At 36.0% G+C, this 14024-nt stretch overlaps 1 protein-coding gene across 2 annotated transcripts in view; it reads right to left on the reverse strand.

Annotated features, from left to right (window-relative positions):
- Positions 1-332: 332 nt before the first annotated feature.
- Cul5 (cullin 5) overlaps positions 333-14024 on the reverse strand; it is a 47000-nt gene continuing 33308 nt past the window's right edge. For both annotated transcript variants that reach the window (XM_083131323.1, XM_083131322.1), the window contains exons 13-16: positions 10621-10782; positions 8571-8689; positions 2006-2129; positions 333-732 (exon numbers count right to left, since the gene is read on the reverse strand). In XM_083131323.1, the coding sequence (XP_082987449.1) occupies positions 538-732; positions 2006-2129; positions 8571-8689; positions 10621-10782 (600 nt within the window). In that variant the 3' untranslated portion in view covers positions 333-537. The remainder of the gene's footprint in view (positions 733-2005; positions 2130-8570; positions 8690-10620; positions 10783-14024) is intronic.

Raw genomic sequence — 14024 nt, forward strand, 5'->3', positions numbered from 1 at the left:
GTACTAAGACATACCTCAACATATGCAATGCTGGCTGTATCGCAGAGGAAGGTTGTGTCCAATTTTGTAGCAGAAAAAATAACAAATACAAAACAAATTACACTAAGAGAAGCACACCATAAAAATCCCTACTCCATCTCAAGACAACAAAGATCATGGTTAGCATTGTTCTTGAACAAAATAAATGGGGAGGAGGCAAGAGGATTATTGAAAAAATTGAATTGAAAAGTAACTTGTCATTTGGAAGAAAGAGAATATCGACATTCTCTACATAACAATGTACAAATTGGGTCCGTTGCCAAGATACACATGGTATAAAATTATAACTGATATAATGCATACATAGATTTATTTCTTCTTTCTGATTATGCATAGGTTTTTTTCATAGACAACTTATGTTCCTGCATAAATGTTATGGTACCTCATGCTCACTTTCAACACAATTGTCTCCGCTTCTGGAAAGTACATCCAGAGGAATAATTTGTTCACCATGAACACTGTATTGCTCAGTTCCACTGTGTGGTGATATCTGCAATCTCATGCCATATAAATAAAAGTGTTGATGTCGTCTTCATCTCTCTTCATGTACTTGTGTTCTATTAGCCATTCTATTTGTTCCTTGATCATTTTTTTACTAGGCAGAAACATATTTTTTAAAATATCCACAAGTTCTGTCTGAAGCTGAGCATTTGTGATTTTTTTCCTCATTTTCAAAATTTTAATAACTGCTTCCTGAAATTAGAGAATATACAGATGCAGTAAAACAAAAAATTCAAATGATCAGGTACAAATGAATGACAGCTAACATTATTTTCCTGAGTTTAAGCTACAATTTAAAATGTACAATAATAGCACATGTTAAATATCATTAACAACCAATTCAAACAACAATGCTTGAACATGGCAACAATTAAAAGCTGTGTGCAGAAGGTTTATAAATACAGTGGAACTCCAATTTTGCGTTCCCGAATTTTATTTCTTCCCACATTATACATTCAATCACAAAATGTTATAACATTTTCCATGTTTTAAGTTTTTTCTGCTTGGTTCCAAATGGTTCTTCAAGAATCTAAATGATTCATTGACCTCCTTAATAAATGGATGTTAGCACATGAACCAAGCCTTTGCAATGCAAAAGAAGCAGACATTTGCTTTTCAAAAGGTAGGGAATAATAATAGAGTACCGATTAATCTGCCTCATCCCTAATATATAAGAATTCCACTGCAATTAAAACACATCAATTTACAAGTTCTGATTTAAAGTATTCAAAGAATTAGTAAAGAGATAATTGGAATATTAAAATAACTATGGTTTACTTATTAAATTCACTTTTTCCAGACAATGTTGATGCAGTATTAAATAAAATTTATGAATTATGCACAATTTACAAAATAATTACTCTGTGAAAGTGTTGCACATATCGGTAACTAAATATAAATTGATACTTTTTTATATTAATGCCACTGGCAATGGCTGATAACAATACAGTCTTGATGATTAGGCTCAGAAGACTATTAATACAGCAGCACTTGTTTCTGTCAGGCAAAGAATGATTTCAAGTCATTACATGTGAAGACAAACTTTCTTCTTACTTTCAAGTTGCAAATTTTAACAATGAAAAGATGTTCAAAATATTGTGGGTGTAAGTATTGCATTCCAATTATAAGCATCAATATATCAGAGCTTGCTTCAAAATATTCAAGAATTACATCAGAATATTAAAATACTTCTTGCATATTCACAAAGAAATTCACATGTTATTGGTGCAAAATAATTGGAAACTGCAAATTTGCATAATTTTACGATAATTAAACTCCGTGAAAGTGTTGTATGGTTCAGGTGTGTGAATTACCTCCACTCCCCTCCTATGCACCTTCAAGGGACTCACCTTTATCTAAATTTACCGATGAATGCTGTAAAAAGTACTAAACAAATATCCGATCGATTTCATTGTACAAATGAACAACTTGATATTCAGAGGAGAAAAATATTAAAAGCCTTTACCTGAACCCGTAATATCCTGAGCTGAACTATACTTTCATTGTCTTCCTCCTTGCTTCTCTCAGTAGACAACTGTAACCTCCCTATCAAGTTGATCTTCCCTCTTTTTTGAAGTTTGCCATTCTTTCTGCAAAAATATAAAATCACACTTAGGTTCTCCTTAAAGGTTCGCATAACCACTTTTTATAGGTAGATACGGTTATTTTAAGTGGTTTTTATTTTATTTTTCATGCGATGTTTTGTCTTGGTTTCCCAAAACTTTCTGAAGCCAAGATAACTTCACACAGAACACACAAACTTGCATGACTACTCACTCTACACTTCCAGAAGTAGGACCCAAATTTTGGATCCCTTATCGAGGATCTTGGCTTCAGAAAGTTCTGGGAAACCAGGATGAAAAGTTGTATGAAAAATAAAAATAAAAAGACTTAAAATAACCATACATTACTTTGCATCATAAAATAACACATTGTGATGTTATGACAGATAATGTCATATGGCACATTTAACATGCTACATTTGTACAGCTGCGAAAAAATTTCAAGTAATCTGTGCACGTCCATTAGTTCTACTTACATGTAAATCGAGAATTCACGAGGAACTGAATGTAACAGCTGTAAAATATACTTCTACTCGCCTTAATTTTAGTAAGTGATGCTAGATGGTGCCATACGGGAATTTCGATTAAACAGTAAATTCTTGATTCTTGTCTCGCTTAAAAGTTGCGATAACGATAAAGTTACAGTCCTTTTAATCTTATAGTCTTTGGTACGAGTCATTTACATTAGTGGTTAATTTGTCTGTAAAAATTTGCCACCAAAAGTTTGCTATTGCCTTATGCACAGGGTCATTTCGATGTCGCCGTGAGTGCACGCATGGGCAAATTGCATTGATGGCATTTCAAAATAGATCTTACAGTGTGTTACACCCGAATCCTTTGCATAAAAAAAGAAGGTTTAGTTAACTGTTTATTACAAAAGGATCCTTAATACATATATATGTATGCTAATGCGCAATGGTATAACCATGAAAATGGTTGGTTTAACTAGGAAATTCGTGCTGTGCACAAAAAGAGAGGAGGTGAGGAAAAAAGGGATGTGAAAAATGGTGGTCGAGTAGTACTGTGTAGCGAGTATATGGGTGAAAGAAGAATGCTTGGATTTTGGCATTCTCACGTCTGCTTGGCGACAAAGGAAATATGATATACCTTTATGAACGAATGAGGAACATTCGCAGTAAGTGGAATTCGGTTACCTGTGGTCTGGATGTTGGAATCATGAAGGGAAATAACTACGCACATGTGTGGTGACTTGTCATTTCCGGGACTTCAAAGGTAAGCTGTTGTTTCCAATATATATATACATGCACGAGTTCATGTAGTCGAACAAAGGGTAGATCTACCTAGATTGTACTGACCGTTTATAGCATGCTTTCGTACGAATCGTGTGATCCAAATAATTTCGGATAGTTCGTTGTGATTCTCATGGTGCGTTGCATATGGAGGATAACGTCATCAATATAAGAATCAGCATTGTCGCATAAACAAGCTCACGACTTGTTTAAAACTTTGTAGACAGTTGAACTTGAATCATGAATGTGCATATGCGACACACACTTGTAAGTCATCATTAATTTGAGAATGATTGCAGCTTAATCTTTCACGCTGATACATGACCATATATGAACACACATGTCTCACCTAGAGAAAGTAAGGATATCACGTGATTTTCTGCGCAATTGATGACTTTTAAGATATAAGGATATTCTCACAGTCAAAGAGTGATATCGGTTCTATTAACACTTAATGATATAGCTTGACATTTGTAACAAGGTCCATCATATTGTACGCTCATGTTTAATTGCTATGTTGATTTCTCAAGGTCAAGAGAATCAGCTGTTCATGTGCTAATAAACCACATTGTGCTTTAACAAGTAAAAAATAAACTAGACATATTGTAGGGCAAATATGTAAAGATCTTATTCAATAAACATATTCATTGAAATGAGAATTCTGTTTCAGCCAGATATACAAATAAGATATAAGTGACAGCTATTGAGATATAATGAGCTATTAACTATATTTATTTCAGAAGGCTATCTTTCTTGTATGCTATTTCGTAACTAGTCTGGATTCTGATTGAAATTTCATATTGGATGGTTCAAGGGTGTGTTAAAATTGTCATGATTCAGTTAAGGATGCGTTCTTAACATGTTCGAGCCACATATTTGGGTGACGTCGAAATAAGGCAATTTTGCATAGTATATTCAGGTGATAGTATTTGGCAAAATTATCGGTTTGAGCAGAAGTGACCTGCTTGGTATACACATATTGCAAACTAATTTAAAAGCCATTTGGTTCAATTCGATTACATTTAGGGTTGCTATTCCTCTCCAGCTCAACTTAACCCACTTGCGCTTTCTGGCATTTCGGGTATGACACGGGTGACCAAATTTGCATGAGTAAAGAGTTAATAGGGAGGATTTTGTTTGAGTGTAAATATGGATACATGGATGAGATAGTGAGTGGATTGATCATATCTCAGATTGGTTGCTGTAATCATAGGGGGTAATTCAGTTTGTCGAGGTCACCTCTCTTGGTGTGTCATAATGTGCATAAAGAAAAGAAAAATGGTGATTATTGAAAAAGAAGAATATCATAGTAAATTAGAGGATGGTTTTAGGAATAACGATTATGAAGAAATTAAAGGGAATCCTACCAATAAGATTAAGAATGAGGTCAAAAAAGGCATTGAAACCAGCATTACACTGGGTAGCGCGGAAAAAAAGAAACTCCTTAAGGGCATTAAGGAAGGGAATATTCCCACCGCATTCGGCATACCAAAGACACATATAGAGGGGGTACCACTTAGACCCACTATCCCCATGTACGAACACCCAGGCTACAGTTTAGCCAAAGAGTTGATTAAGAGAATGGGGAAAATTAATGTAGACACCCAATTCAGTGTTAAAAACTCCATTAGGGTAAAAGAGTCTATTGAAAAATTAGTTATTGGGGAAACGGACACGATCAGCAGCTTTGACGTAATTAATCTGTATCCCAGCGTACCCCTAAAAAAGCTGGGGACTGGTTCCAAAGATGGTTGTTAGATAACGGCGTTGAAATTTTGATGGCGTGGGAGTATGTCAGATGGTTTTTCCTACTAACAGGGTATAATAACTTTTATGTAAATGACAAGATCTTCCGACAGAAATAAGGGTTGGCCATGGGCACCCCTATATCAGGCCTTGTGGCCAATATCTTTATGCACTACATCGAAAAAAAACACTTTAGAACGAGTAGGGGAGGGGTTGAAATATTATGGGAGGTATGTGGACGATATCCTCATAATCGGGGACGAATATGAAATGGACAAGTTTTTCACCGAATTAGGAAAACAAGATGTCAGAATCGGCTTCACCAGGGAAAACCTAGTTGACGGGAGGATCAACTTTTTGGACCTGTGCCTTACCAAAACTGACAAAGGGATTGTAATGGTTTTTTTTTCATAAACCGTTGGCAGGCGACTTGTACCTCCACAAGGAATCCGAACACTCCAATAGGATAAAGTCAAATGTTTTACTTAATTTTTTCATCCAAGCTGAAAGATTATGTCATGACGAAAAGGTAAAAGAAAAAGAGGAAGATGGATAAAGAGGGTGGGTATAAGAAATGGGTATACAATACTGGATATGGAAAAGGTTGCCAAAAAAGCGAAGAAAATAATGAGGAGGGAACGCTCCCACAGCGTTAAAGAGGAAATGAAAGACGAAACCGGAGTAGAAAAGGGTGGAAATGAAACTCATTGTGTCGGAATCCCCTATCGGAAAGGTGTCTCCGAAAGAATTGAAAAAATAGTGAGAGGATATGGTGTAAAATGCAGGATGAAAGCACCTCGGAGCATCGAAAAGCATTTCACAGGATATAAAAAAAAGGGGAGGGGATAGGCATGATAACCCAGAAGGGCAAAAGAGAGTTTATAAGATTGAATGCAAATGCAGGAAAGAATACGTGGGACAGGTGGGGTGAACAGGACAAGGATATAAAGGAGGGTATACCCAAAACAGGACTATCAGAGCACATATTAGTTAGTAGGAATAAGATCGCAACAAGGGAAGTTATCAGGAAAGTGAACAATAAATTGGATAGGAATGTTTATGAAACAGCCTGTATATGCACAGATAATTGGAATAACTTAACAGAGACGACGCCAATTTGGAAGACAGATGGATTGCATTTTTCAAAAAATGGGATAAAGCTGTAAATAATAACGCCAAGATGGGTTTTCATGTTACACACGAGGTCAAGAGGGCCGCAGAGGCGGAAATTGAATTCACCTTGGACTGGTAACGCTTCTCCCAAGCACTGGCCAGGTGGCTTCTAACAGCCGCTTAGGACATTTCTTTTAAGTGTTTTTAGAATAGGAAACGTGTGGTTTTAGATCGAGTTTTAATAGTGTGAAGGTTACAGCTACAATGTTTTTTTTTTCCATAAGTATTTTTTACCAAAACCTTTTACCTGTATCCTCAACTAACACAATTTTTTGACATGATGTCAGGTGTCTAGGAATACGTATGAACCTGAAGAAGAAGGCAGTCATGACCTCTGAAACATTGTTTTGATCGACATTTCGTACTCACACACATAAGTAGGGCCCGGAAGTTTGGCAAAATGCCTCTTTTTATCTACTGGATATATTGATAAAATTTTTCCGGATATACGTTTTTTATGTTGTTTCGAATGTTTTAGAAGCCTTTTCATTTTGTCTATTTTGCCTATTTGGGACCCCACTGCCTATTTTTAATTATAGTGCCTTTTTTTGCCTTTTTCAATGAAATTGGACCATTTTTTAAAAAAAAAGTGTGTATATAAATTATTTTTCTCCCAAAAAACGTTGTTGGCATTTATTTTTCTTCCGTTTATTATGTGAATAATTTTCGCTTTATTTATGTAATATTGAACTCACGCAGGTTTCAACATTGCTGAAGGAGAAAAGTGTGAGAGAAAAGTATTTCATGCTGAGTTAGGATATTGGCTTTCGGTTAACATTTCCTTGTGCATGATTGACAGATGAAAACCTGTTGCAGAACATCTGCACAATTATGTCATCACGCCCAGCGTCCGTGTCAGGACGTTATTGACAAGAAACAGCACTAATGCCCAAGGGCCTTTGCATGCATTCCAAAATCAAGTTCTCTATCTTTAGTTTAGTTCTGCACTTTGGAGGGAAACGATCGTGTATTTGTCATCATGCCGAAATTTAGTGTGCCATTAAGTGGTAAGTTACATGGTTACGTGTGTGAATTTGGTGAAAATTGAAATGCTCTTCCCAATGTAGATTTTAACATTTTGCCAGAAATTATAGATAAAAGTAAGCGACTTCCAAATGTGCCTTTTTTTTTGTTTATTTTGCCTTTTTTTAATTTTTAGTGCCTATTTTCCACATTATAAATGCCTTTTTGCCTGCCTATTTTAACGAAAATAAATGCCTGAACTTCCAGGCTCTACACATAAGTAATTGATCTTTGACCTTTTTAACATTTATCATAAAATAATAAAACACCAATAATTAAGGTCTGATTGTAATAAAAATATTAACAGATGCAGTACTGATGAAGTTTTTGAGACTAATCAGGATTGGACTTACAGTTTAAAATGGAATCCAAGAGTATTGAACCAGGATACCTTGATTACAGTGTTACCACAGTGCCAATGTGGAGGTCCTAGAGAACTGGCAAAATATTAACAAGGCTATGAAATAATATTGTACCAATCAATTATTTAACAGCACAACAGAACATCATGGACAATATGGCATCCTGATCCATAACTCGTATCTCATCCACTGTTACATGGTGAGATTTTCCTTCACCATGGCTTCAACTGCTGCAATGGCCTCTGGCATCACTAACCGACATGCGTGACCTGGTCGAGGAGAGTCTGTCACAGAAGCAATGCCATTTGACTTAATAGTAGATGTGTACATTTGCTGCAGTGACAAGACATGCATCACCATACGTCACTTACATTCTTTGATGATTTCAATGGGTTTGATACCTTCACCACTCAAGAAACATAATAGAAAACTGTTCCTACTTGGTGCATGTTGCAACTGAAACAATTTTTACACTACTGCTGTACCAGCATGTCATCTCTCAGCTACTCTTCAAACCATGACAATCTAGTGCTGTTTGGAATTTTTAGTGTACTTTTAAGGTTTTGCATTTGACTTTCCTCATATTTTCTCCCCTCAAATCATATCAAATTCCATTATATGCTCATTGTGACTGGATCTATTGTTTAATGTGGTATATGAACCACTGTCCAGTGTGTCTTCACTGGGTACTGAACCCGTGATCTGTTGATTACGCAGCAAAAGTGTTAGCCACAAAGCTATTGTGAGGACCTTTAAAAAATAATTTACAGCATGATTCTGTCATTCAATTCTCTACAAAACACGTTCTTCCAAAAGTGTAGTCCAAATCACAGCAAATGAAAAGTACATAACACTAACTAATATTCAATTATTACAATTACAATATAAAAAACAGACTAGTGAATTATACTCACACTAACGCAAATTCCTGATTGACCCAAAACATGGTATTCTCATCAAATTCTTTAGGACTTTGTACTTCAGGTTCAAAAATAAGAACTTGTCGTTTTAATTTTGGAAAAGCTACTAGAGACTGCAAGAAACACAAACGTACAAATAAGAACTTCAGTGGATTAGAAATAACAGTACAAATATAGTACATTAAGCCAACGATACTTCAACAATGAAACAGTGTGCACATTTCTTCTTCCTAAAACAACTTAAGTTATTAAAGATGCTAATTGTAAATGCACGGACATAAATACTCAATCTACACATAGTTAAAAAGAGGTGAAGGAGAGGGGAGTGGGAGAGTCTCCTCATACACTAAGTAACTTTAAACATAACCAAATTTTAGATTTAGTACAATTAGCTTGGTAAACACGTGAAGAGAAAATGGACCAAAATACAATTGTAGAATTTCGAAAACTCTATTTTTTTTGTTTGTTCTTTTAAATTATAATTTGGTTTATTTTGCTTTACATTTCTGCCACTTTTGGCTGATGAGGATGAGTGATGATATGATGAAACTGATGAAGGGACACTCACAAAGAACAACAATGCCCAGGCTGGGATTCGAACCTGGGACCCTTGGCATCATAGCATACTGTGATAACCACAAGGCCAGGGAGGTTGGCGGTAAACTTTGTATTAGACCAGTTACACATCGGATGTGTCAAGACAAGTACTCAAAGTAGGCATGGAAGGATGACATCCCCAGTCCCGGGAGCCAGCTTTTTTTTTCTTCTTTTTTTCAAATATGGGCTAAGAAAGCCATAAATCCACCTAAGATAAGCTGTGACATGGGATCTTAAAACATTTCATTTATTAATGAAGATTGGATTAAAAGTTATTAATTGTTGCACAGAGTGGCCTTCCTAAAGAAGGCTCTACCAGTAACACCCTAAATAGCTATGCAATGCATTCTAATGTATGACTCTGTCATATCAGTTCAAATTTAAAAATATGGCTAGCAGTAGTGCAAAAATTTATGATGGCATTTTTATTAATCTGATTTATTGATACATGTCATAAGAGAAAACACACAAACACAAAAAAAACACATATTAAGGAAAAAGGTACTGGAAATATCCATAAGCAAACTTGAAATATTAAAAAAAATGTTAAAAAAATAGAACTGAATTTAAAAATTGAGGCACCATGTGAATTTTTTTCAGATGCCATGTCACAAGCATCCCCCACCTATACCCAAACTAGACCAAACACCCCTCCCCTTCCAACTTAGGAATTTCCTCTTCGGGCACGGGTCAACATATAATGTGTAGAGGCATACCACGAAATTATGTGAAATGAACTGCAAAATGCGAAATAAACTCTTAAACACGACACTTTCTAAAGTCTGAATTATCCTGAGTTACACAAAACATGGAAAATTGATTAGTTCTGTTGTAAACATTTGAGAAGCAAAAATGGACTCCTTTACACAGGAATAAACTTATTACTATGATAACTACATACAATGTACTATTAGAAAGGAAAGGTTTCTTTGTGTCATAAGAATAGTTTTAAAATCAAATTTTGGGTTTTATTCACCATTTTAACATCGATATGCCATTTTTTATACTGCTTTTGATACCAAAATGTGTCTAGTCTTTGTACCAAAATCTTGATGCTTTATTAAATATGTGGCTCTAATAATGTGTGATTTTTGTCTGGAACTGTCTCGAATAAGATATCAAAACAGCCGATTTACAATCAACTTCATACTGCATAGTGGAACCACAGGCAAAAGAAGTTGCGCAGACCAGTGACTCCTGTGTATCGTACCCCTGCATGGAGGGGAGGGGCAGAGTGGAGCATGCTTCCTTATGGTCAGAGTTGAACCCATGGAAGGGAAGGTGTATGAAGGATTTTGATCGAAAATTCCTTTCCTTGTGGTCGCTCTATAGTTCTGCTATTCATGTGCTTATTACATTCAATGATGGACATGAGGAGCAAGTGCAACAAGCATTATGCCCAGTAAGAAGAATTATAATTATGTGCAAGAAAATTAATTCGACTTACCCAAAGTGTCCTCCGCAGTTCAGGATCTGGCAGTTCTGTTGCTAATCGCAAATTTTCGTAGGAGATTTTGTCAAGAGCTCGTTGATTCCACGCAAACAGCACAGCCATTTGAAATGTTGTCACATCAACATCATACCTACCTACGTCATTTAAGAAAGTTATCTGGAAATTAGAAAAAAAGTATATTAAAATCTGACGATTGGTAGTGATTTTCAAAAGATGTAATTATCTAACATTATAATTTTTTAGGGATGGGACAAATTGCTACTATATCAGCTAATGCATTTTTGGTTATTTCACATTGGTTTTCTAACCATCTAGGATAATCACGATGATAGGGATGAATGATGAATTGATGAAGGAATAAGTATGCTAAGCACACTGCCATGGAAGCTGGTTGTATCAGCTGATAAGGTCACATCAGTACTTTTGTTAGTAAAGTTGTCAACCAGTGAGGCAATAAAACAGCAAATTTACTGAGATTTTCTGAGATGCTCCTTCATAATTGTATGGGCCAATCATGATGCTATATCGCACACACCTCAAATATGTGTTTATACTATTAAAATTCAAGTTAATGCTGAAATGTAGGTGATATGTGGAGGAAACAGTTTGTTCACCAATGATTAAAATGCAAGAAATTTCACAAAACGAGAAGCGCACACCAGTTTTAGGAAAAACTGGCAATTGCAGCCCCAGTTATAAATTAGGCAACATAATTTCGCACAGACGTGGTATAAAATGTAGGCCTTACTTTGCATAGTAGACGGGTCAATTTAGCACAAAAAAAAAAGTCTGTAAACGATTTTTGTTCCTACTTGTTGTACTGATCAACAGAAAAAAAAGTCTACCAAAATCTGGCAACCGGAAGTGGGATATTTTCAAGATGGTCACCGGTAACCTTGAAAATCAGAGAAAGTCCTATAACTTGCTTATTTTTAAGCGTAGAACACTTAATTTTTAATCAATTTTACGGTTTTTATGGTCAAGGAATTCATTTCAACCAACAAATTTTGTCTATGGGGTCAATAAATGGAACCGACAGTGAAAAATAAAGGTACAGTACCTGTTTGTAGGTCTAAGTAAGTACACAATATGAAGTTGTAAGTTTGTATTATCATCACACATTTTAACTATACTGCATACATATTTTTTTCTGTAAAATATCCTATTTTAGAAAGTACACTTTAAATTAGGTTATGAAAATGTGCAGCAATATGGGGGTAAAAAAGTCTTCATTGTCCATTAGTCTTCATCACTGTCCTCTACTTCATCTGACACCTGGTTGTCACAATGTGTAACTTGGCATGATCCACATACAAAACTGCATGGAAGTCCGTTTGTTCTGCAACTGCAATGGTTACCACTGTAATGTATAATTTTCAGTAGAGTGTCTGGTGCAACATTCATATCACACATTACTCGTACAAGTTCATCGCTATCAAGTTGTCAACCCCAATTCGCTAGCCGTACTCATCCATGTCCTACACTCTTAGAGAATGGAATTTGTTGGAAGACTCAGTTGGAGGAAGATGTTCTGGATGAACAAACAATTTGGCTATGACGACTCTCTTCGTAAGTGTTTTGTAACGCAAAGCTGCCAAAGAACTTGTACTGTTGCTACCAAAAATAACAAGCATTGCTTGACTGCCAAGATGTACAATATCAGCAGGGTTCTGACCTGGTGAAGTGAATGCAGTCGCACAGGAATGAAGGACACGATCACCTTTTAAAAGTTTTTCTAATACCGATTTTTTACTAACACCATATCACATCCTGTGAATGGATGAATAAATAACAACTGTGCAAATAACTCACTGCCAAGAATAGACTTCAAGTTATTGGTGTGATACACTTTTGGAGTGTCTCACGACTGATTATCCAATCGAAAATACAGTGGTTTGCCATTAGCTTCGGCATAATATAGGAGAAGAATTAACTGGTCAGTATCATTCCCAATGAGTGTGGTGGAACATTCCTTCGCACTATTAACTGCAGCCTTTGTAATGTCCACGTCAGTGTCACCTTCCGCTTGAAAAACCTTACAGCCTCTCATAATCATTTCCTCACTGATTAATGTGATTAGTTGTTGTTTATTACATCCCAGTGAAAGGAATTCTTTCTGCTTCCCTTCGAATTCAGTATCACCGGTGAAATGAACTATTGGATGATGGATGTTTCGTTGCCTTCTCTTATGTGTATTATCCTCTATTGAAGGACCTGTGTTATACCCATCAAACACAACAGTTGCATTCCCATAGTGTTGAATTGTAAAGTCTGCATTTCTCTGGCTATTTTACGACAGGTATCTCCCTTTTTTAACTTCAGCTTGCGAATCAAGTAGCCTCCGTCAATAACATATCTTTCCGTACACAGAACAGCATCAATTGAGGTTTGATTAATGCTCATCAATGGCATGGGCTAACTGTGGTTTATTTGCCTTTCTCAGAATGTGCATGTCCTCAAACAGTGATGTTGGGTATGCAGTAAGCTCATACTTCATCACCTCCTCTAGATCTAGTTGACCTGTCTTAGAGACTAAAAGAAATCGTTGTAAGAGCAAGCCAGGATCAATGCTTTTGCCCTGCGCGACTGTGACTGCCGATGAACTACTTATGGCCGTGTGCACGAACGGAGATCAAATTTTAATCTCGGATCGGGAAAGGATCACTGGAAAATTCCATTGCACGAAGACGGTTCAACACTTGATCGCGATCTAGGAACATCAAAACGAGATTATCTTCTGATCGGCCATTCGCGACCGTTTTGGTGTCAGATCCTGGTTCACGATACTGACGCTTCGACTGCAGGCAGTTGTCTTTTAATATAAAAAGAGCGGAAAGTGATATCGAGGGCGTGCAAACGTTAGAGATGTTGGATGTACAATGCTGATAATTCGAGAACTATGTAAACTAAAAACTGCCAAAATAATAATAATAATTTGTGGTTCTGTGGTGCAAAGTCGTAATGTTTATAAATACTGTACTTTCTATCCCAGAACACAACACATATATAAATGTCATATATTACGTGCAAGGTAAATTATAACACAGCAATGTTTACGATATTGCTTCATGGTGTTGGAAATATGATTGTATAAATTTACGAAAATACATGTTACTGGCTATTTACACCAGTTTACACGACACGACAATATAAATACATAAGAATTAAGAAATGAAAAATTCAAATTATTACCACAGTACAGTAATAATAGAAATAATAAGAACATATCTTTATTTAGCGCGCGAGGTTCAGCATACGCTGTTCTCTCAAAATCGAATGCATTTGGTATGGCATTAAAGTCCTGTAGAAGAAGGTTCCATGCTCTCTCCTTTTCTTTTGTGTTGTACCGTCAGTTCTTTTTTTATTATTATTATTTTTTTACACTCCACTACATCCTT

Source organism: Lepisma saccharinum, chromosome 11 (assembly GCF_977018435.1).
Source record: "Lepisma saccharinum chromosome 11, izLepSacc3.1, whole genome shotgun sequence".
NCBI lineage: Eukaryota > Metazoa > Arthropoda > Insecta > Zygentoma > Lepismatidae > Lepisma > Lepisma saccharinum.